The 25,569-nt window shown below is 37.1% G+C and overlaps 1 protein-coding gene across 10 annotated transcripts in view; it reads right to left on the bottom strand.

Annotated features, from left to right (window-relative positions):
- Window positions 1-458: 458 nt before the first annotated feature.
- Window positions 459-25,569, bottom strand: part of LOC136878082 (uncharacterized) — a 326,911-nt gene continuing 301,800 nt past the window's right edge. For all 10 annotated transcript variants that reach the window (XM_067152057.2, XM_067152062.2, XM_067152058.2 and 7 more), the window contains one exon: window positions 459-1,696. In XM_067152057.2, the coding sequence (XP_067008158.2) occupies window positions 1,631-1,696 (66 nt within the window). In that variant the 3' untranslated portion in view covers window positions 459-1,630. The remainder of the gene's footprint in view (window positions 1,697-25,569) is intronic.

Below are 25,569 nucleotides of genomic sequence, written 5' to 3'. Positions count from 1 at the left end.
AATTCACTGCCTTCAGGTAGTAAGACTTCTCTAGATATTTATTTCTATATAGAATACAGTATATGGAATATTCCTCTGTTCATGAATAACAGTTAATGAAAGGCTCAAAAGCGGCAACATGTAACTTAATTTCATGGGATGCATCAGAGATGTGTAAATCAGGAAAGTACACTTTGAACACTATAAAATGTATTTACCTTCAGTTTATGAGTGTTCATACATTTACAGAACCAGTGTCTAATTTAGGCAATATTTACTCCCCCCCACCTCCCTCTAACATAATGTGACTTCAGACACTAATGATATACTTTTCTAAATACATAAACTTATAAAAATAGTGAAAATATCTCAGAGGTAAAAGTAATGTGGGGTGGGGGATCTTAGGTTTACACTCAAGGTTCTTTCCATATCGTACACAGTACATTTTGGTCCCTAAAAAAAAAAAAAAAAAAAAAAAAAAAAAAAAAAAAAAAAAAAAAAAAGACTACTGTCCTCCAAAGAAACTTTAATTTTAATTTTCTTTAAAGGGGGCATAACAATGAGAAACTGACTTCAAGGTTACTGAGCTGAGGGGAAAAAAATACCAATTTTTGTTGTTTAGTAGTTGTTACCTATTGCTACCATGCTGGTTGTATCTTTCAACTTGATTTACACAGGTCTTTGTCAGCGTATAACTGTGTGTTTTGGCAGTCACTGGTAACAGTAGCCTCATTGACAACTTTGCATATTATAACAAAGATTACTTTATGCCAGTCAAATACACCCATTGGCTTTGACCCTTAATCATTAAATTAAGTTAATATTGTACAGGATTTTTTTGGTAAGAGCTGCTTTATTAGGCCTAAAAGAAGAATGATTGTTTCTGCAAAAGTATAAAGGTTTAACTTACAGATGCTGAACAGTCTCATTAATTGAATATCCCATTTGCTCTTTCCATGTAGTTTGAGAACAAGAAAACATAAATCCAGCAGTTGTATAAGAAAGAAAATTATCATGTAGTATCTATATTTTTTTCAAATTATCATGCAGCATTTGCATTTTCTGACAGAATATAAAATAACATACTGTACTTTCAGAGTAGATATAAGAGGAAGGAGAACATGTACTTCCACACTATGATTTAGCATGTATAAATGGTATTTTCCAAGTTTAATTGGTGTGAAAGACTTTGAAGTTTATGAACTGCTTTCAAAATTAATTTCTTTCTCTGGAACCCATTATTTTAATCCACAAATAATCATATTATCTAGGTTTTTATTGAAAAAATTATTTTTTTTAAAGAGGACAATGGGCTAAATATCACACCAAAATTAAAGAGGGTCAATGTTTTATAGAGAGTAAACAATGAAAGTTATTTCATAGGAAGAATGTCCTTTAGTACCAAGTTTCTCAGCTGTGAAAAACCCTCATAAACATTAAATTTATCCAAGGATAACAAAAAATTCTTATTAACGAAAACTATTATTCCAAATGAAAGTAATGTCTAAAATCATGTTGCAAGAAATATGCAAAGAAAGTGATATCTTATAGGCCTACAGGATTCTTGAACATAACTGATATAACAATTATTATAAAATTTATTTACTAATATACAAACAATATAGGCCTTCAAAGAGAATGATATAATCATTTATTTATCCCTATTCAATTCTGCAGATATGTCAGAATGGTACTGGTTGCAGTCTGAAGCATGTTCCTGAAAAACATTAAGAAAACTATAATGTGACAAAGTTTCAACAAATTATTCTACAGCTAGTTATACTATAAAACAGATATTAATTACAATGAAATATTTTCACTCTTATGTACTGAATGTTGATGTTCATGCTCATGTCAAACAGTTATATCTACTAGTCATACCTCTATTTCTTTTTGTATGATTTTATTTCTCACATTGTAATGTGGCAGATGAATATAAACAGGGAAACATAGCAGTTAATAACACAATAGTGGTAGATAAATAAACACAGGAACACTTCATTGAGCACAGAGACGGCAAGATAAATTTTAATCACACCGAGCAAATACTCTGACAGAGTCCCCCAGAATAAACCAAACAATAAATTGTAACACAGTGTCACAAGACCCAAAGCAGCAAACAAATTAAGAACAGAAATGGAATGGACATACAAGGAGAAGCAATAAGAACCAACTTACCTCAAGGGGGTAAATATGTGGAAGGCAAGGTCATGCATGGATCATTGTAAATGTGACTTTAAGTAAAGATTATCAGTAAGTAAATTTTAGTTAAATTTAGTGAATATTTCACAACAGTTATCATGAAAGGAAAACACCTAGTTTTGAAATAGACAAAAATAATAAACAACAGCATATCAGTATAACAAAATGTCCTTTAGGAAACCAACTAGATTAAATAATATATTTAAAAAAATAATTATTAGCCCAAAAGAAGAAGAAAGGAAATGGTTGTTTTAACAATAAAAGAATAATTGACAGGGATAGATGTAGAAAAATGAAACTAATATTTCAGTACGGTGTTAAAAGTAAAATTTAAGGTTTCCAGAGTAGAAACCTAGAAGCAAATGCCTACCAAAATACAATTCACATTAAAATCAACAGCATAATAAAGCCCATACAAATTCCACAATAAGTTAGAAGTGAAAAATAAATTGATAAAATACCAGAGAGCAAGGTAAATTTAAATATAATCAAACTAAATGAAGTAGTAAATATTCCCACAACCAAACGTGGAGTAAGGTGGAGTAGATATCACCACCAACACCTTAAGACCAAGTCAATAAGGAATAACTCCTTAATGCAATAAATTTCTAAATATAATATTGCAGAGGTAAATACATGAAAGACATCATCAATCATCCAATGAAGTAGTAAATATTCGCATGACCAAATGTGAGTAAGGTGGAGTAGACATCACCACTAACACTTTAAGACCAAGATCAATTCAATCCGGAATAACTCCTTAACACGGCAGCTCAGTTATACGTCTCTAGCCGAAATTTGTATCAAGACTCCAATCCAAAAACAATAACATTGCCTGAATAAAGCTAACTAAGTCGATGAGAAAAATAAAATCAGGCAATGAAAACATATGACATATCACCATAACAAAGCATACGAGTTTCATTTTTCTCAATACATAATTAACGATAATACGTGATTAAATAATACTTGGACATGAAGTTACCACACCAAAGTGAACGATACAGAGCTACTAGTGGGTTGAAACAAAATGTTAGCCTTCAGAATTGAGAGGCATATTTAAGATTATCGGCCTTCAATAATTAAATACAACAAGGTAAAATAATAGGATTTAGGAAAACAGCCAATAACGTACCTGAAAAGGATATTCCTTCTTGAATAGTACATATCTGACATATTAGATAGAAGGATTTAAAAACCGTGCAGGAATAATAACTAAACGTACGAAAAATATCAACGGATAGAGAAGTACAAATGGTAACGAACAAAGTGATAGCCTTCATAACAGAAGGACAGAGACAAGATTACTGACCACCGGCAATAAATTAAATCAAAACAAGGAATAATAGGATTTTGAAAGGAGGTCAGTAATATTATTAGCGAGGATGATGATAATACATGAGTAAAAGGAGAAGTAGGGAAGCCATGAGCAGAACCAAATAATATTTAAAAAATACACACACAAGGTCAAATTACCAACAAAAACACAACCAGAAAAAAGAAGGTTATATAAAAAGGCACTTACAAAAACTTACCTCCCAAAAGGGATGGGGGCACCGAGCTCGATAGCTGCAGTCGCTTAAGTGCGGCCAGTATCCAGTATTCGGGAGATAGTGGGTTTGAACCCTACTGTCGGCAGCCCTGAAGATGGTTTTCCGTGGTTTCCCATTTTCACACAGGCAAATGCTGGGGCTGTACTTTAATAAGGCCATGGACGCTTCCTTCCCACTCCTAGCTCTTTCGTGTCAATCGTCGCCGTAAGACCTATCTGTTACATGTTATCTGTGTCGGAGCGACGTAAAGTAACTTGAAAAAAAAAAAGGGATGGGAACCGGGAAAAACCCTGGTAATATAGAGTCTTACATCAACGCATGTGTATATCAAGAATTCCAGATGAAGACTGCAAAATGGCTACTACAGCAGAGCACAAGAGCATCCAGTCTCCCGTTAGTAATAGGGAGAGAGAGAGGGGGAATAGACCAATCAGGTTAATTTCACAACACAGGGCTAAACAGAGAAAGATCTGTATGACTCCGCTGACACATTAAGGTGGACATGACTTACGGTAATTCCAATTTAAAACTACCGTTACATCATGATTATATTCTGAGGTGTACTTCCCAAAATTCTTTTCTGCTGTACCTATGGGAATAAAGGGGAAGGGATACAGAAAAGAAAGGCATTCCTTTCTTGTATTTCAACAATTACCTATATGATCAGCTAGGTCTCAGAGTGTCACAATATCAAGGCTGCCTTCATAAACACCAGAAAAAGACTTTTTCTAGTTCAGGCTTGTACTGTATTCCCTGTATATATTGTGACCACTAAATGCAGCATTAAAACTTCACTAAATGAATGTAAGCATTGCAGTCACCTTGCCCAAAATATGCAGCAACAGAGTAAACATTTTCTTCCTATGAACAAAAAAATGAAAATTTTGGAATACCATGGTAAAGGCATGCTCAGTTCATCCGACAACATATGGGATATGTCAGGAAGTTGAAAATTCTTTAATTTTCTATACCACTTACAAAGGACACCCCTCACCTCAAACGCTCTGAGCAACACAAAAAATTGCTTGGAATACAGATCATTCATCACAATAATAGTGGTCTGAGTCATTCCTATGCAAAATGGTCTACTGTACCTCAAGAGACATCTGAAAATCATCTACAGTATTCAAGTCCTAAGAAAGGAACTTGGGAAATGCACGGAAATAAAATATCAATATAATATGAGAAAAACACATAATTCAATGCCTTGAGTATATTGATACATTTTCTATGATGATGATGCTTGTTGTTTTAAGGGGCCTAACATGAAAGGCCATCGGCCCCACATTTTCTATTAACAGGGTCAAAAAACCTCTGGTTAAAGTAAATAAGATACATAGTAAAACGCATCTGTTCTACTGACCTGATACTGCTGCCATTAGTCTTCAAACTGCAAACGTAAGATTTCAGTGAAGAGGTTAAAGCAAAGTAGAAAAGAACAATATGCACATCTTGCTATAGCCATTTCTTTTACATTGAAAATCAGCTTTGCATTCCAGCAGTCCAATATCAAGAGCCATGCTAATTACATTTTCGAACAATGATATGGGTATGCCAATGTCATAATGTGTTATTATCTCTCCTTCATAATTCACTTTTCTCAAGCACACTGGATAATTTGAATCCAATTATGCAGCCGACATGAGTGTTTGTGGACTTTCACTCACTTCCTTATTTCGGTATTGGGGAATTGTAGGTGATCTACTCTTTATTTATGAGCTTGGTATCTATTACCTCCACCAATATTGGGACGAACTATGAACTTTGGTGGAATTTACGAGTGCCTAAAGTGAACATACATACATACATACTGTACCAGAAAAAGTTCGTGGGTATGGGGCATGAGAAGGACCTCAGGTAGTGGAAGGTGATTTTAGAGCCGATACAGAGCAGGATAGAACCGCAGGGCAAATAATAGAAGGTTATACTTTTGTTAACAATTTATTTATAATGTTCAAAGATTCATCACCCTGCAATATTAATATAGGACTCAAATCTTTCATCAAAATCAAAGGTTTAAACGGAGATTTTCTTGAAGTCAGTTCGAGAAAAAATAAATGAATATCACTGATCCTATAGTCTTTTTAACGTTTATGAAAACACTAAGTATTTGTCTTGAACCTAGTCTTTCTAAGTATTAAATCCAAAAAAATGAATACACACTTATTATTGAAAAATTGAAACAAAAATTTAACTTCTTGATGAATTTCTCAGTTTGTTAGCATTGAAATTAAGGATCATAAAACACTTGAAAACCCTAAAGTTCTCCTACATAATGTGAACATGAATTAGTTATTAAATTTGAAAAATAAATCTATCACTAAATATGAACTTCTTGGTAATGATGAAAAGTTATGAAATATTGTTCACACGTAGCACTGCTCAGGATTAATGAAAAAAGAAAGTCAGTCAGTTTATGACTACTCACTTTGAAGAGAAGATTTTGCTTACAAATGTTGAATGGGAGTCTGGAGCATTCCGCAGAGTGCGGACGGAGACTCGAACTCGGCGATGTTCCATGAAGAGACCACGTTGACATCCCTCGATGGGTACCATAGATGAAATGATGTCTGATGTAACTGGGTCTTGAAGTATTTCACCAAGACTTCCGCTGCTCTGGGAGGTGATATATGAACACGGAAAGTTCAATTGGTGCAATTAGTAATCACAGATATTATCATTCACTGTCGTAAAACACAGTTTAGCTCGTATTCTAATTTTATGATGCTAAGTGAATAATTACAGTCCTTGCTGCATAAGACACTATTTAAAATCGTCACTGGTAACGCCTATAAATACACAGTTCAAACACTTGAAAAATGCAACGTGTAATAATTTTTATCACAGTCTCTGATCACAGTCTTTGAACCAATATTGTAAGCAGATAAAGCTGATTTTCTGATCGTGATTATATTATCTTAGCATGAATTGTCTAATAAAAAGTTCTTAATATTCACCAAGTTTATTACTGGAGAAAGTTGTATCCTGATATGGCACGAACACTGAGTAAATAAAGAGACACAGTTCAAGGATGTACTGTTTTAAAAGAAATGAGTCCTAGAATAATTAGGGTTATCGTAACTGATGGTTTCTGTTTATCACAGACGACAGTTTGAGATATCGTAGTAGTTCACTATTATGCGAAATTAACAAAGTTCACATGTCATGCGCTAGTCTGTGAATATCAAATACTTGACTTCTCACTTCAATAAGTTCACAAGTGTGATCTTCCGAAATGTCCTGAATTTTATCGTAGTCGCGGCACGATAGAATAAGTATGGTGCAACGTCTTTTACAAGTTCGCCGGCGATCGATTATGGCCATAATTACGGACTCATGAAACGCGACAGAGTGTACTTCCTCCGCGAACGAGACTGCACTGACAGACTGTATGAGGGTCAGACTGCTCTCTCTCCCTCTGTTTCACACACACACACTGCTTGCTGGCCTTGACATAGTGGCATATATATACCCGCCAGGAGGGGTGGCGTTATGAATCATGTGACAGAGTGCACATTCTTCTCAAACTTTAAATTGTAATAATTAAAAAACTACTTGACAGATTAACTTGAAATTGGCTGGGTTTTACTTTTATAACGTCAGCTACAATTTAGCCTTGGTCCTGTTGCAATCGGTTAAGGCGTTAAAAAGTTCATGAAAGAAAAAAAACTTTGAGAAACGTCTCTAGGGTAGGCAAGTTACAAGCGGCAGGTGACGTCACTTGACCTTGCCTGGCTTGCTCGTGGAGTCTGGTAGTTACTGGAATGTTTCTTCGCTCAGCTGTCCACATATCGGAAGGGAATTGTATGCTGAAATAAAGTTTTTAATCCATATGTGCCAGGGCCTAGGCATTCCTGGTACAATACATACATACATACATACATACATACATACATACATACATACATACATACATACATACATACATACATACATACATACATACATACATACATACATACATACATATATTATCATTATAAACTGTTATGCCTTTCAGCATTCAGACTGCAAGCCTCTGTGAATTTACTAAACGTCACCACAATCCTCGATTTGCAACTAGTGTTGTGGCCTCATTTAGTTCTATACCTCTCATCTTTAAATTGTTTGAAACAGAGTCTAACCATACTTGTCTTGGTCTACCTCTACTTCTCTTACCCTCCATAACAGAGTCCATTATTCTCCTAGGTAACCTATCCTCCTCCATTCACTTCACATGACCCCACCACCAAAGCCAGTTTATGCGTACATCCATCGAGTTCATTCCTAAATTAGCCTTTATCTCCTCATTCCGAGTACCCTCCTGCCATTGTTCCCAACTGTTTGTACCAGCAATCATTCTTGCTACTTTCATGTCTGTTACTTCTAACTTATGAATAAGATATCCTGAGTCCACCCAGCTTTCGTTCCTGTAAAGCAAAGTTGGTCTGAAAACAGACCGATGTAAAGATAGTTTTGTCTGGGAGCTGACTTCCTTCTTACAGATTACTGTTGATCGCAACTGCGAGCTCACTGCATTAGCTTTACGACACCTTGATTCAATTTCACTTATTATATTACCATCCTGGGAGAACACACAACCTAAATACTTGAAATTATCGACCCGTTCTGACATTCGATTCTGTTGAATTTCTTACCTACTGACATCAATTTAGTCTTTGAGAGGCTCATTTTCATACCATACTCATTGTACCTATTTTCAAATTCCAAGATATTAGACTGCAGGCTTTCGGCACAATCTGCCATTAAGACCAAGTCGTCAGCATAGACCACACTGCTTACTACATTTCTACCTAACTGAATCCCTACCTGCCATTTTATACCTTTCAGCAGATGATCCATGTAAACTACGAACAGCAAAGGTGAAAGATTACAGCCTTGTCTAACCCCTGTAAGTACCCTGAACCAAGAACTCATTCTACCAACAATTCTCACTGAAGCCCAATTGTCAACATAAATGCCTTTGATTGATTTTAATAATCTACCTTTAATTCCATAGTCCCCCAGTATGGCGAACATATTTTCCCTTCGTACCCTGTCATAATGCTTTCTCTAGATCTATGAAACATAAAAAACACAACTGCCTATTCCTCTCGTAGCATTTTTCAATTACCTGGCGCATCTGAAAATCTGATCCTGACAGCCTCTCTGTGGTCTGAAACCACACTGGTTTTCATCCAACTTCCTCTCAACAACTGATCGCATCCTTCCTTCCAAGATGCCAGTGAATACTTTGCCTGGTATACTAATCAATGAGATACCTCGATAGTTTCTGCAATCCTTCCTGTTCTCTTGCTTATAGATAGGTGCAATTACTGCTTTTGTCCAATCGGAAGGTACCTTACCAACACTCCATGCTAATTTTACTATTCTATGAAGCCATTTCATCCCTTCCTTCCCACTATACTTCACCATTTCAGGTCTAATTTCATCTATTCCTGCTGCTTTATGACAATAGAGTTTATTTACCATCCTTTCTACTTCCCTCAAGTGTAATTTCACCAACATCATTTTCCTCCTCCCCATGAGCCTGGCTGTTTGCAACACCACCAGGATGATTTCCTTTTACATTGAGAAGATGTTCAAAATATTCCCTCCACCTCTCCAGTGATTTCCTGGGATCTATTATGAGTTCACCTGAATTACTCAAAATACTGTTCATTTCCTTTTTCCCTCCCTTACTAAGATTCTTTATTACTGTCCAGAAAGGTTTCCCTGCTGCTTGACCTAGCCTTTCCAGGTTATTACCAAAATCTTCCCATGACTTCTTTTTGGATTCAACAACTATTTGTTTCACTCTGTTTCTTTCATCTATGTACAAATCTCTGTCTGCCTCGGCTCTTGTTTGGAGCCATTTCTGATAAGCCTTCTTTCCACCAAGATGTTGTGTTCTTTACACAAGGTTGTTCTTAGGCATTCCCTTGCTGTTTCTACTACAGCATCCCTGTATGCCACCCATTCACTTTCTATATCTTGAACCTGCTTACTGTCTACTGTTCAAAACTTCTCACTAATCATATCAATGTACTTCTGTCTAATTTCCTCGTCCTGGAGATTTTCTACCCTTATTTGTTTGCAGACAGATTTCACTTTCTCTACCCTAGGTCTACAGATACTTGGTTCACTACAGATCATATAGTGGTCTGTATCATCGAAAAATCCCCGGAAAACTCGTACATTTCTAACAGATTTCCTGAATTTGAAGTCGGTTAAGATATAATCTATTATGGATCTGGTACCCCTAGCCTCCCATGTGTAGCGGTGAATAGCCTTATGCCTGAAGAATGTATTCATAACTGCTAAACCCATACTACCACAGAAGTCCAGCAAACGCTTCCCATTCCCATTAGCTTCCATATCTTCCCCACATTTACCAATCACCCTTTCGTATCCTTCAGTTCTATTCCCAACTCTCACATTGAAATCACCCATTAGCACTATTTTATCCTTGCTGTTGACCCTGACCACGATGTGAAAAAAAAAAAAGAAAAAAAAAGTTTATGAATAGGATGTCCACTTTAAAAAAAAATGGTATGAGAAAAAAAATGTCTGTCTGGCTCTTTTATGACTTTCGGAGACGCCGAGGTGCCAAAATTTAGTCCCGCAGGAGTTCTTTTACGTGTCAGTAAACCTACCGATACGAGGCTGACGTATTTGAGCACCTTCAAATACCACCGGACTGAGCCAGGATCGAACCTGCCAGGTTGGAGTCAGAAGGCCAGCGCCTCAACCGTCTGAGCCACTCAGCCCAGCTGTCTGGCTCTAGGTGTTTCGAAGTCATGATTGTTATACAGTGCTGTGCTTCGTATGATTTCATTTTACGATTTGTTAAGGAGGATATTTTTAATGGTTAAAGTTTCCTTTTAGTGTTTTAGTTGAACCTTTAGTTTAAGTTATTTAAAATTATGATGGTATATCGTGTCTTACTTCAATACACTCTGGATTTTCCCTTTAATGGCCAGGAAATCTAATGAATACAATAAAATTATATGATATGCATGAAAATAGGTCTGGTAGGACTGGCATACTTGTTTGAATTAAATACTTCGATATTCTCTCTATGGACCCTTTTGAAACTTTATTTGAGTTGCAATGTATGAAATCTATCCTAAAGTTCCCTGCATATGCCAAGCCTTGCTATTTTTGTCATAGTTAAAAAATATATTCTTATCATGGTGGAATATGGTACTTCTTTCTCCCATTTGAATATCCCAGTCTCACCCTTTTATGAAAGCTTGAATTGCTTTAAAATACCTTCAAATTTTGGAGTGGGTGGGTCTTTAGTTCTACCAATATATGGTTACGATTATCTCTTCTGTTAAAGTCGTCGCGCTCTCGTTTGCTACTAATCACAAACCTATTTGGTACCTAACATAGTGGTACTACGCACAAGGAAAAGCGACCCGTGGTGTTCCCTGCGTGGTGGTACTAATCACAAGTAGTCTCATGATTCTAATTTGATCATCCCTTGGTCGCCCCTTACAACAGGCAGGGGATACCGTGGGTGTATTCTTCGCCTGGGTCCTCCACCCACAGGGGGTTGTGTGTTTGGTCTGCGAGAGGTATTTTATTTTCCTCAAGTCCACCGGCAAACCAGTTAGGACCCTCCTATCCGCCACCTGGGATGCGCCACGTGGGAGTATCACCTCTCCACCTGCTATGCCAGCGTAGTAGGTTCATGGTCCCACGATTCTGCTTTCAACTAGGTAGCAATTAAGGTAATGGTAGTAGCAGTAGTAGCAGTAGTAGTATTTGTAAATCGACCAAAAACTGTTACAATAATCCACCTTTTGTCGAGCATATTGCAACATAGGCTTGTACTTTGGTACAGAAAACTGAGCGTCTATCATAGAGTGAATTCTAATGATGAAATGCTGACCATATAACTTTAATTTTGGTTTTTCAAATTGTAGTCTTACAAAACCAGTGATACGTCTCATATAAAGCTTATATTGCCAAAAGAAGTACACATCAAGGGGTTGGCAATATTTTGTTGTTTTTGGAGGCAATATCTTAAGTATAACACCTTTGCATGGAAAACTTCCATCTAAAATGGTATGATGTGCATGACCTGACCAGGAATCACACAGCAATAGGCTCTTTTCACTTGCATGTTCACCAAGGACAGAAGTTAGAAAACATTCCATTTGCTCTTTTGTTGTTTTCCCACCTTTTCTTGCTTTCACATGCATGTTTTGTGGATATGTTGCTTCAGGTTTATTTGAAACATTTATGCTAAAAGTGCCATGTGTTTCTAGAAACAGATATACAGCTTGTAAGCTAAGGTATTATTGTGTATGTGTATATATATCATGCATGACCAATATTATTGAAAGATTTCACCTTGTGGTTAAGTAGGAATTATTGTGTGTATATCTATATACATAAAATAAGAGTTTTGTCTGTACATTGCTCAGAATTTAAAAAGGACGGCATTTCTGTATCGGTCATGTCCATAGTAATAAGGAAAAGCACTTTTTAATTTTCCGTAATTTCTGTCTGTCTGTCTGTATGTATGTACACACATTACAATAAAACGGTTGAAGAGAATTTAATGAAAATCGCTATGTAAAGTCCAGGAGTGAGTCGCTACAATCTAGGCCATAAATAATCTTATTCACGCTGAGAGAAATGGTAGTTTAGGGTAAGGCCTTAAAATTTTATTCTCAAACGTTTATATATATATATATATATTGCTACTTGCTTTACGTCGCTCCAACACAAATAGGTCTTATGGCGACGATGGGGCAGGAAAGGCCTAGGAGTGGGAAGGAAGCGGCCGTGGCCTTAATTAAGGTACAGCCCCAGCATTTGCTTGGTGTGAAAATGGGAAACCACGGAAAACCATTTTCAGGGCTGCCGACAGTGGGGTTCGAACCTACTATCTCCCGAATACTGGATACTGCCCGCACTTAAGCGACTGCAGCTATCGAGCTCGGTAAACGTTTATATTGTTAGTGGTCCTATCTTAATGAAAATCGGTATGCAAAGTCGCGGAATAAGTCCCTACAATCTATGCCATAAATATTCTTATTCACGCTGAGAGGAATGGAAGTGTAGGGGAGGCCTAAAATTCAATTCTCAAAAATTTATGTTATTAGTGGTCCTTGGAAAATCCACAGCCTGTTTCCAGTCATTCGACCGGGTCAGGAATGGAATGAATGAAGCCCAAATCTAGCGGTGAGGACAGAAAATGGGCCGGTACTTTAGGGGAAGGCCTAAAATTTAATTCTCAAATATTTATATTATTAGTGGTCCTATCGACAAATACTATATAATTTTGTTATATAGTATTACTAGCTAATGTACCTGTGCTTTGCTATGGGATTCTCAGTAGACTGTCTTTGTGGTTTTCCTAACTGAAGTCAAATTAGACCATTGCAAAATGTCATTAGGAATGTAGCGATTAAAAGCAATGTTATCATATAAAATATGTGATCAAATGAAAATCCTCACATTTTCTCACTTTTAACGAACAGTACTACGGTGCGATTTAACAGTCCAAAGTTCCAGTGCTGGAATGACCAGGCTGCAGACAGCTGTGAACACTCCTCTGTCATTATTCCGTTAAATATGCACACTGATCATTCCAATCAGTGCCTCAGAGTAGGGAGTGAGTAGCTCGAATGCTATGATGAACCAGTGTAATATACCAGTAGTATCAGAAAATTTATGAACCAAAAGAATAGCATGCTAAAGAAGAAAGTTATCTAACTCCCCAGCTATTTCCTGCCAATATTCAGACAGGCTGTTATACATGGTACGACCGGGCGAGTTGGCCGTGCAGTTAGAGCCTGCAGCTGTGAGCTTGCATTAGGGAAGTAGTGGGTTCAAACCCCATTGTCGACAGCTCTGAAGATGGTTTTCCGTGGTCTCGCATTTTCACACCAGGCAAATGCTGGGGCTGTACCGTAAGGCCAGGGCCGCTTTCTTCCCACTCCTAGCCCTTTCCTATCCCATCGTCACCATAAGATATATCTGTTTCGGTGCGATGTAAAGAAAATTTTAAGAACCCTCGGTATACAGCAGTAATCCCATCTATCGGAGAATGAGTGGCGACAGAAGACACAAAGCATATCACAATAAACAATGCTCAATGTAATGTTATTGTTGATCAATGTTATGAGCTTTCTATATTGGAGGCCTTCACATTTAGTTTTCTTTCGACTGTGATATTAGGGCGTCTTACAATTATTTATAGCATAGACTGTAATTGCTTATTCACCGACTTTACATACCGATTTTCGTTTAAATTCTGTTTACCCATTTTCTCGTGACTTGGCGCTGATATGGACTTGGCAACAAAAATCCAAATTCTTGAATATCTCAGTAAAAATTTATAAGACATTAATGATCGGAATATAACTTTAGTTATGTAGTATTTGTCGACAGGACCATAATAATATAAATATTGAGAATTAAATTATAGGCCTTCCCCTAAACTACCATTTCACTTAGCGTGAATAAAATTATTTATAGCCTAGATTGTAGCCACTTATTCCACAACTTCGCATTCCGATTTTCATTAATATAGGACCACTAATACCATAAGTATTTGAGAATTAAATTTTAGGCTTTCCCCTAAACTACCATTCCTCTCAGCGTGAATAAGAATATTTATGGTATAAAAATGTCAAAAACATATCAGATGTAAGGCTTTTCAGGCGTTTGCTCTATTAACCAGCGTTTCGTCTTAGGTCTGACATTAAGACTCATCAGAGTGGTATGTGTCAGACCCTACCCACTGACGCTGGGGTGTATGCAGGTGAACTTATCAGAAGCCCTTGTAAGAGGCACAGTCTGATAACTGCACACGGGAGATAAATCTCCACAATGGAATTATTGCCCGCCTAGCAATTCCGAATGGTTAATAAAGCAAACGCCTGAAAAGCCTTACATCTGATATTTTTTTGACATTTTTGACATGCTCTATTGGTGAAAAATATCTAATTCCCTCCATGGGAATTTAGAATTTTCCATATTTATGGTATAGATTGTAGCGACTTATTCCCCGACTTTGCATATTGATTTTCATTAAAATAGGACCACTAACAATATAAATGTTTGAGAATTAAATTTTAGGCCTTCCCCTAAACTACCGTTTCTCTCAGCGTGAATAAGATTATTTATGGCCTAGATAATAGCGACTTATTCCTGGACTTTACATACCGATTTTCATTAAATTCTCTTCGGCTGTTGTCTCGTGATGCGTGTACATACATACATACATACATACATACATAGACAGAAATGATGGAAAATTAATAAGTGCATTTCCTTGTTACTATGGGCACGACCGATAGAGAAATGCCATCCTTTTTAAATTCTGAGCAATGCACAGACAAAACTCTAATTTTATATATATGTAGATAAATATATTTCCGATCATTTATGCCTTATAAATTTTTACCGTACCGGCTATGATAACTGAGATATTAATGAATTTGGATTTTTGTTATTAAGTCCATATCAGCGCCGAGGCAGGAGAAAATGGGTAAACAGAATTTAATGAAAATCAGTATGTAAAGTCAGGGAATAAGCAACTACAGTCTACAATATAAATAATTTTGTAAGACACCCTAATATCACAGTCGAAAGAAACTAAATGTGAAGGCCTACAATATAGAAAGCTCATAACATTGATCAACAATAACATTACATTGACCATTGTTTGTTGTGTAATATGCTTTGTGTCTTGTGTCGCCACTCATCTCTGATAGATGGGATTACTGCTGTATACCGAGGGTTTTTTAAAATTTGCTTTACGTCGCACCGAAACAGATATATCTTATGGCGACGATGGGATAGGAAAGGGCTAGGAGTGGGAAGGAAGCGGCCCTGGCCTTACTTACGGCATAGCCCCAGCATGTGCCTGGTGTGAAAATGGGAGACCACAGAAAACCATCTTCAGAGCTGTCGACAGTGGGGTTCGAACCCACTACTTCCCTGATGCAAGCTCACAGCTGCACACTCTAACCACATGGCCAACTCGCCCAGTCGTACCGTGTATAACAGCCTGCCTCAATATTGGTGGGAAGTAGCTGGGGAGTTAGATAACTTTTTTCTTTAGCATGCCATTCTTTTGGTTCATAAATTTTCTGATACTACTGGTAAGTTACAAGGGTCTGTTATGAACGAGTGATAGGATTGCTAAAAAATGATGTTGGTCGACCAGCGGTTACAATGAAAATGACGATAAAAATTGTATTAAATAAATAATGTACAATAAAATAATAATGAAAGGTGGTCAAGTGACCAGCAATTATTTGTTTACAAGAGATAAGAGTCTAAAATCAATAGCATATGGAGATGTGGTTTAGTTTGATAAAAAAATACGAAGTTGAAGGTTGAAGAATGATGTTTAAATAGGACCTTTATGGACCATCTCAATTTGATGCAAAGCTACAATGTTGTAAAGAATGTGGGTAGATTGACATTCTAGGCGAAACGGAAGTGTGACAGTTGAATCATTAGACAATGGTGAGGGTAATTTGTTACGTTATTAACTGAACGTTATTGTCGATTGTTGGCTTCTTACAACGAGTGTTATAGCTGTAGGTTTGAGTTGGAGGTGGAACAGTTCCTTGCTTTGTTCATTTTAATTATAATAGAAGCCTTCTAATGTCAATATCACTACTACTTTCACCTAATGTATATTTCCTCACTCATTGTAATATCTTTAAAACCAACTTCATTAGAAGTCTTTTACCATATGTTAATTTTAGTTCAAATTTCTCCAAAATTTTTTAAAAATTTGTTTTATTTCATGTATATGTAAATCAGGTGCCTGATTCTATTTTAAGGTTAAGATAATGGCTGATGATGCCTAAATTCAAGGTGAAACATGTACCATTTTAGTTAACATGCCAAAGTAAATCAACTAAGACAAGACTTATTGAATTGATTAGGTGGTGAAATCAATAAATTAACTTATTGTTATTATTCCAATCAAATATCAATACGGATCAAGAATGATATTGATTTACTTTGGCGTGTTAACTAAAATGGTACATGTTTCGCTTTGAATTTAGGCATCATCAGCCATTATCTTAACCTTAAAATAGAATCAGTCTTTCTGAGAATACACATCAGCTAGTGTGTATATATATATATATATACACACACACACACACACGTGTACGAGCAATATTATTGAAACATTTCACCTTGTGGTAGTAATATGATTTTGCATTCGATCTGATTGTCGAAAGCGATGTTAATACACTATCACTGGCTTGCTAGGCCTACCATGGATCTTTGCATTAATATTTTGTTATGCACTAGCTGGTCGGTGCCTGACATGCATTTCTTCATGTCAGTAAGGTTTATGGTTTACCTGCCAATACTCGGGAGGCTAATTGCAGTGGTTGCCCACTGGGCGATGATGTCACAACATCCCAATACTTCCAAAATCTATGTTGTGTTGTTTGAGTCATCAGTCCGTAGACTGGTTTGATGCAGCCCTCCAGGCCACCCTGTCCTGTGCTAACCTTTTCATTTCTATGTAACTATTGCATCCTACATCTGCTCTAATCTGCTTGTCATATTCATATCTTGGTCTACCCCTACCGTTCTTACCACCTACACTTCCTTCAAAAGCCAACTGAACAAGTCCTGGGTGTCTTAAGATGTGTCCTATCATTCTATCTCTTCTTCTCGTCAAATTTAGCCAAATCGATCTCCTCTCACCAAATTCAATTCAGTATCTCTTCATTTGTGATTCGATCTATCCATCTCACCTTCAGAATTCTATTGTAACACCACATTTCAAAATCTTCTATTCTCTTTCTTTCTGAGCTAGTTATCGTCCATGTTTCACATCCATACAATGCCATGCTCCACACGAAAGTCTTCAAAAACATCTTTCTAATTCCTATATTAAAGTTTGAAGTGAGCAAATTTCTTTTCTTAAGAAAGCTCTTCCTTGCTTGTGCTAGTCTGCATCTTATGTCCTCCTTACTTCTGCCATTATTAGTTATTTTACTATCCAAGTAACAATATTTATCTACTTCCTTTAAGACTTCATTTCCTAATTTAATATTTCCTGCATCACCTGCCTTCATTCGACTGCACTCCATTACTTTTGTTTTGGACTTATTTATTTTCATCTTGTACTCCTTACCCAAGACTTTGTCCATACCATTCAGCAGCTTCTCGAGATCCTCTGCAGTCTGAGATAAAATAACAATATCATCGGCAAATCTCAAGGTTTTGATTTCCTCTCCTTGGATTGTGATTCCCTTTTCAAATTCTTCTTTGATTTCCTTTACAGCCTGTTCTATGTAAACATTGAAAAGGAGTGGGCACAAACTGCAGCCTTGCCTCACTCCTTTCTGGATTGCTGCTTCTATTTCAAAGGTCTGATTCTTATCACTGCAGACTGATTTTTATACAGATTGTAGATAATTCTTCGTTCTCGGTATCTGATCCCAATCACCTTCAGAATCTTAAACAGCTTGGTCCAATCAACATTATCGAATGCCTTTCCTAGATCTATGAATGCCATGAACGTGGGCTTGTCCTTCTTGATTCGAACCTCTAAGATCAGATGTAAAGTCAGGATTGCTTCACGTGTTCCTACATTTCTTCTGAAGCCAAATTGATCTTCTCCCAACTCAGCGTCAACTTGTTTTTCCATTCTTCTGTAAACAATACATGTTAAAATTTTGCAGGCATGAGATACTAAACTAATGGTGCGGTAGTTTTCACACCTGTCAGCACCAGCTTTCTTGGGAATAGGTATAACAATATTCTGCTGAAAATCGGATGGGACTTCTCCTGTCTCGTACATCTTACATACTACATGGAATAACCTTGCCATGCTGGTTTCTCCTAAGGCAGTCAGTAATTCAGAGGGAATGTCATCAATTCCAGGTGCCTTGTTCCTATTTAGGTCACTCACAGCTCTGTCAAACTCTGACCTCAAAATTGGGTCTCCCATTTCATCAGCATGAACAGCCTCTTCTTGTTCCAGAACCAAATTATCTACATCTTGATATAACTGTTGGATATGTTCCTGCCATCTTTCTGCTTTGTTTTCTTTCACTAGCAGTGGCTTTCCATCTGAGCTCTTAATATTCATACACCTAGATTTCCTTTCTCCAAAGGTTTCCTTGATTTTCCTGTATGCAGCATCTACCTTTCCTAGGACCATACAACCTTCGACATCCTTGCACTTCTCCTTCAGCCAGTCTTCCTTAGCTACCTTGCACTTTCTGTCCACTTCATTCTTTAATCACCTGTATTCTTTTCTTCCCTCTTCATTTCTAGCATTCTTGTATTTTCGTGGTTCATCAATCAGGTCTAGTATCTCCTGAGTTATCCACTGATTCTTAGTTGATCTTTTCTTCCTTCCTAACATTTCTTCAGTGGCCTTACTGACTTCATTTTTCATGACTATCCACTCTTCCTCTAGTGTTTCCTTCAGCCTTTTCATTTAGCCCTTGTGCAACATGTTCCTTGAAACAATCCCTCACATTCTTTTCTTTCAACTTGTCTAGATCCCATCTTTTTGCATTCTTTCCTTTCTTCAATTTCTTCAACTTCAGATGGCATTTCATGACCAACAAGTTGTGGTCAGAGTCCATGTCTGCTCCTGGGAAATTTTTGCAATCCAACACCTGGTTTCTGAATCTCTGTCAAATCAAAATGAAGTCTATTTGACACCTTCCAGTGTCTCCAGGTCTCGTCCACATATACAGCCGTTGTTTGTAGTGTTTGAACCAAATATTGGCAAGACTAAATTATGATCGTTGTAGAATTCAACCAGCCGACTTCCTGTTTTGTTCCTTTGCCCCAATCCGAATTCTCCTAATGTATTACCTTCTCTTCCTTGGCCTACCACTGCATTCCAATCTCCCATCACAATTAGATTCTCGTCACCTTTTACATATTGTATTAAATCTTCTATCTCTTCATATATTCTTTTGCTTTCGTCATCATCCGCTGAACTAGTAGGCATACAGACCTGCACTACTGTGGTGGGCATTGGTTTGGTGTCGACAATAATTCTTCCACGATGCTGGTCATAGTAGCTTACCCACTACCCTATTTTCTTACTCATTATTATACCAACTCCTGCATTACCCCTGTTTGATTTTGTGTTGATAATTCGGTAGTCACCTGACCAAAAATCCTGTTCTTCCTCCCAACGTACTTCACTTATACCAACTACATCTAAGTTTAGTCTACCCATCTCTCTTTTCAGATTCTCTAACCTATCACAACCATTCAAACTTCTAACATTCCTCGCCCCGACTCGCAGAATGTTAGTATCCATCTTCCTGATGATCACCCCCTCTCATGTAGTCCCCACCTGGAGATCCGAAAGGGGGACTACTTTACCTCCGGAATATTTTACCTGGGAGGAAGCCATCATCAGTACATCATTCATAAAGAGAGAGCTGCATGTCCTCAGGAGTTAGTTACGGCTGTAGTTTCCCGTTGCTTTCAGCCGCGTAGCAGTATCAACACAGCTAAGCCATGTTTAGTGTTATTACAAGGCCATATCAGTCAATCCAAAACCTATATGAAGGACAAAATGAAACAAATGAACCCAATGATATAGATGAAGATAAAATTATCACCACTACAGTGGAAGGGACGAATAAACGATCAGATTAAATAGGAAGAGAAGATCTACAAATGTTGGATATACAAAAAGCTGTATTAGAAATGAGAAATGGCAAAGCTCCTGGAATAGATGGAAATGATTAAAGCTGCAAGACCTATTGGAATGCAGTGGCTGTATAGAATAATGAAGATGGTATGGACTGACAGAGAGATTCCTCATGACTGGACAAGGGCAATTATTGTACCCATTTAAAAAAAAGGTAATAAGGCACTTTGTGAGAACTACAGAGGAATAGCATTAATGTGTCATTGCATGAAGATTTTATGAAAAAATAATCTTTAAAAAATCAAGAACAAAGTAGATTCACAATTAAGAGAAGAACAACAAGAATTTAGACCTGGAAGATCAAATATTGATTGCCATATTTACAGCTAGACAAGTAGTAGAAAAGAAATGGGAATTTTGGAAAGACACCACAGTTGAATTCATATATATACAAAAGGCTTATGACATGGTTAGAAGAGATATGGCAAGGGCTGAATAGAACGGAATTGTCAAGAGAAATGAAATTCAGAATTAGAAACATGTATAACAAATTTCTGAACTGTGTTATAAAAGATGGCAAAAAATCAGAATGGTTTAGAACAGACAGAGGAGTTCGACAAGAAAGTGTACTTTCAGCAGTTCTCTTTAATATACTGATGGACAACATTATGAGGAAAGTTCGCCACGGGTCAACAGCAAATGATATGAAAGTCATAGCATATGCAGATGATGTAATGATTTGGGAAGAAAATGAACAAAAATTGGAAGAAGAACTATAAACCTGGCAGAGGGCAATTGAAGAAGCAGGCATGGAAATAAGTTTAATGAAAAGTGAGGTAATGGAGATCAGTAGAGAAAACAAAGAAATGAAGGATGTTAGGTGTAATGGAAAAATTCTTAATGAAGTAGATGCTTTCAAATACCTAGGAAGTAAGATAACTGGGAAAGGAAACATCAAGGAAGAAATTTCGGAGGGGATAGGAAATTGCTCAAAATTTTATTACTGTGTATTAGACATTATTAGAAATTGGAAAGTACTTGCCAAAGCAAAAATCATGATACATAAATCATATATTTGTCATTATTGACCTATGGAGCATAATGTTGGACTTGGAAAAAAAAAAGATCCAAGTAGATTACAAGCAACAGAGATGCGCTTTCTGCGAAGGATCGTGGGTGAAACAAGGAGGAACAAGATAAGAAATGAAACCATACGAAACATGCTACAGATCAAACTTCTAAAAGAAACTATGGAGAGAAATAGGCTGAAATGGTTTGGCCACGTCAAAAGAATGGGACAAGAAGGATTACCAAGAAGAGCTCTGGAATGGACAGAATCTGGAAGAAGACCAATTGGAAGACCACAAACAAGATGGAGGGATCAGGTGGAGGATGACGTAAATTGGAGAGGACTACAGTGGCATACAGTGACGAACAATAGAATGTGAGAAAAAGGAGAAGATTGGAAGAGGCTCTGTGAACGACCTGCATAAGCAGAAACGTATCAGGAAGAAGAATAAGAAGAAGGTTGTAATATGTTTTTAGATTTTAGAGGGTCAACAGGATCTTGATTTTAGAGGTAAACTGTCAACGTGTAGTAAATAAGCAATTAAAATTTGGTACAATGATGGAATCCTATGAGATTGATGTGATGATAGGATTGGAATCATGGTTGAGAGAAGGGCTGAGTAATAGAGAAGTATTTCCAGAAAGGTATACAGTCTATCGCAGAGACCGAGGAGATAAAATGGAAGGAGTTTTATTTATTTATTTATTTATTTATTTATTTATTTATTTATTTATTTATTTATTGATGTCTTTATTTGTGGCGAAGTTAGGGCTCTTGGCCCTCTCTTACACTTAATCACATTATGCGGCTCGATGATGAATACAAACTTAATATTCGAACTTAATACATTGTATACAATATAATAATATAATTTAATATAGACTAAAAGATCTACATCCTAAGTCTAAAATGAGCAAAATAAATTCAATATTAACTACTCTACGTGGAATTCACATAATATAACAGTAATTTATGTAAACTTTGGGAACTATTTACTAGACATTCACTCACACATAGCTACATAACATAGCCTACGTATTCAAGAGGAAATCTTTAGACTGTCTTTTGAAGGTAATTGATGAGGAACAATTTCTAATTTCAGAGGGTAAAGCATTCCATATTCTAGCGCTCGACACAAGGAAAGAATTACTGAAGGCAGATGTATGATATGGAGGTATTGCAACTGTTGACCCAGAACGCGTGTCACGGTCATGGAAGGAAGATAGAAAATGAAAATTATTGGAGGGATATTCAGGTATACTTTCAGTCAAGAGTTGATAGATCAGGGCTGATACATGCTGATTTCTCTGCTGCTCTACTTTTAACCACGAAAGTTGTGCATAAAAAGGGGATACATATGAGGCGAAATTCAATGAAAAAAATCTAATGCCGGAGTTTAAAGCTCTCTGCAGTTTCTTATTTTGTTCACTGGTAGCATCCAACAACACAACATCACAATAGTTAAAAATTGGAAGTATCAGAGTTTGAACTAGTCTTATTTTTAAGTTGAGAGGTAATACGGTCTGGTGAATCTTAAGGGGATGAAGTGATGAATGAACCTCTTTATATTGCCTTTATTGATCTTACTAAGGCATTTGACTCTGTGAACCGAGAAGCTTTGTGGAAAATTTTAGCTCTATATGGCTTTCCGCAGAAATTTATTGCCATCTTGAAATTGCTCTACACTGATATGATGGCAGCTGTCATTGGCAACGGTTCTATTGGAGAGCCATTCCATATCAATACCGGTGTTAAGCAAGGCTGTGTGATAGCCCCCACTTTGTTTTCCTTGTATGTTGCCACTGTCATGGAACTTGTCAGAGATGATCTCCCTCCAGGAATTCAAATAACTTACAGGATGGACGGTAAACTTTTTAATTTGAGCCGTTTAAAGGCAGGAACTCGGACATCGTCTGCAGCATTAGTTGAGTTACAGTACGCTGATGATAATGCTGTCATAGCTCAGACACAAGAAGAGCTTGTGAGAATCCTGAATGCTTTCTCTGCTGCGTACAACAAGATCGGACTCAAACTGAATACCAGCAAAACGCAGATCCTATACCAACCAGCCCCTGGGGAAGGTCAAAGAGATATCAATGTCACAATTGATGGAGTGAGCCTTCAAGTTGTAAACACCTTCCCATACCTTGGCAGCACCCTCTCATCAAGCGCAAATATAGATTCAGAAATCCAACACAGAATTAACCGTGCAGGAGCATCCTTTGCTAAGTTAAGATCTCGAGTTTTTGACAATCATGATGTCAATATCACAACAAAGATTCTTGTGTACAATTCTGTTGTAGTTCCAACCTTACTCTACAGATCTGAATCCTGGACATGCTACAGTCGACACCTTAAGAAGCTGGAACAGTATCATCAACGTTGCTTGAGGAGAATACTGCAAATAACTTGGCAAGACAGGCGCACAAATATCAGCGTTCTTGAAGAGGCACACACCACCAGTATAGAATTGATGGTTTTAAGACGCCAGCTACGATGGACAGGCCACGTAGTTCGCATGCCCAATAATCGCATTCCCAAACAAGTGTTTTACTCTGAGCTATCAGTAGGTAAACACAGTGTAGGCGGTCAGAGGAAGCGATTTAAAGATGTAATCAAGGCTAACTTGAAGAGATGTAACATTGATGTTGATAACTGGGAGAGCTAAGCGCTTGACCGTTCATCCTGGAGATCACTAGTCCATTACGGCACACTGTCTTTTGAAGAAAACCGCCGACGTACAGCGAATGACAAGAGGCAACGTAGGAGAGAAAAAGAAGTGCTGAGAAGACATAGGAATAACATGACTGCTCCACCTGGGACTACCTGTCATCACTGTGGCAAATTGTGTAACTCCCGCATTGGACTGTATATTCACAATTAAGTATTTATTTATTTTCCACCTAGTCGATACAATGATTGCTTAAGGCAACTTTTAATGGTCAAAAGTGGTACATGTTTCGTATATTATCAACATCTTCAGCCACATAACACTGTTTAGATGAAAAATATATAAAATTGACAAAGTAATGCTTTAGATGAAGTGTCCTTAAAATTAACATAAGATTGACAATTTTATATATTTTTCATCTAAACAGTGTTATGTGGCTGAAGATGTTGATAATATACGAAACATGTACCACTTTTGACCATTAAAAGTTGCCTTAAGCAATCATTGTATCGACTAGGTGGAAAATAAATAAATACTTAATTGTGAATCTATTGAAGTGCGATACGGACCATGAAGCTGATTTTATTGGACTGTATAGTCACCTCCGAACACATAGATGAAGAGACATCCTACCTGGAAGACAAACCTACTCAATTACGAGTGTTTGCTATCATCATCATCATCTCAGTTTAAAGTTTAATTTATAGCGACTCCTAGGCTTTTTACTGATTTACAGAATGGGATAGCAACGCCATTTAGTTGAATAACTGGAAGTTGTAGACTGTGTAAGTTGGTAAGCAGTTTTCTCTGCCCTAGTATGATGGCTTGTGTTTTCGTTGGGTTGATTGCAAGAGAATTCTCAACTGCATAACAGCTGATCTGCTCTAAGATTCGGTTCATATTTTCAATAGTTGCATTTATGTCATTCAATTTCGTGTGGCAGTAAATTTGAAGGTCGTTGGCATAGAGATGGTAGTTGCAGTTTTCCAACTTAGAAAAGATGTCATTCAAATATAAAATAAATAAAAGTGGGCCGAGTATAGAACCCTGTAGCACACCATTAACTTTGTACTACCATTCCGTTCTCTTTTCATTCACGACACCACACTGTCATCGGTTATGGAGGTAGGTAGCGAACAAATTGAGAGCAACGTGGCTAAGATGGAAGAAATGCAATTTAGCTATTAATATGTCCGTACTGATAGTGTCAAAAGCACTGCTGAAGTTTAGGAGAATGAGCATGGTCACTTTATGTTCATCCATTGCTTTTCTTACGTCATCCGTAATTTTTAGAAGAGCAGTAGATTGCAAGTGATCAATAACGAATGGTGCATCAAATACTGGAGCAGTTGTTCATGCATGAGTTTTTCTCTAAGACTTTCGAAAGTGAAGAAAGTATACAGCCAAAGTATACAATCCCAACAATAATGTGTCAGATGGAGAATTTGCTAGAGATTTTTTTGGTACTGGAAAAATT

The sequence above is a fragment of the Anabrus simplex genome, chromosome 1, assembly GCF_040414725.1.
Source record: "Anabrus simplex isolate iqAnaSimp1 chromosome 1, ASM4041472v1, whole genome shotgun sequence".
In the NCBI taxonomy this organism is placed as follows: Eukaryota; Metazoa; Arthropoda; class Insecta; order Orthoptera; family Tettigoniidae; genus Anabrus; species Anabrus simplex.
This window is presented reverse-complemented; position numbering and strand designations above follow the sequence as displayed.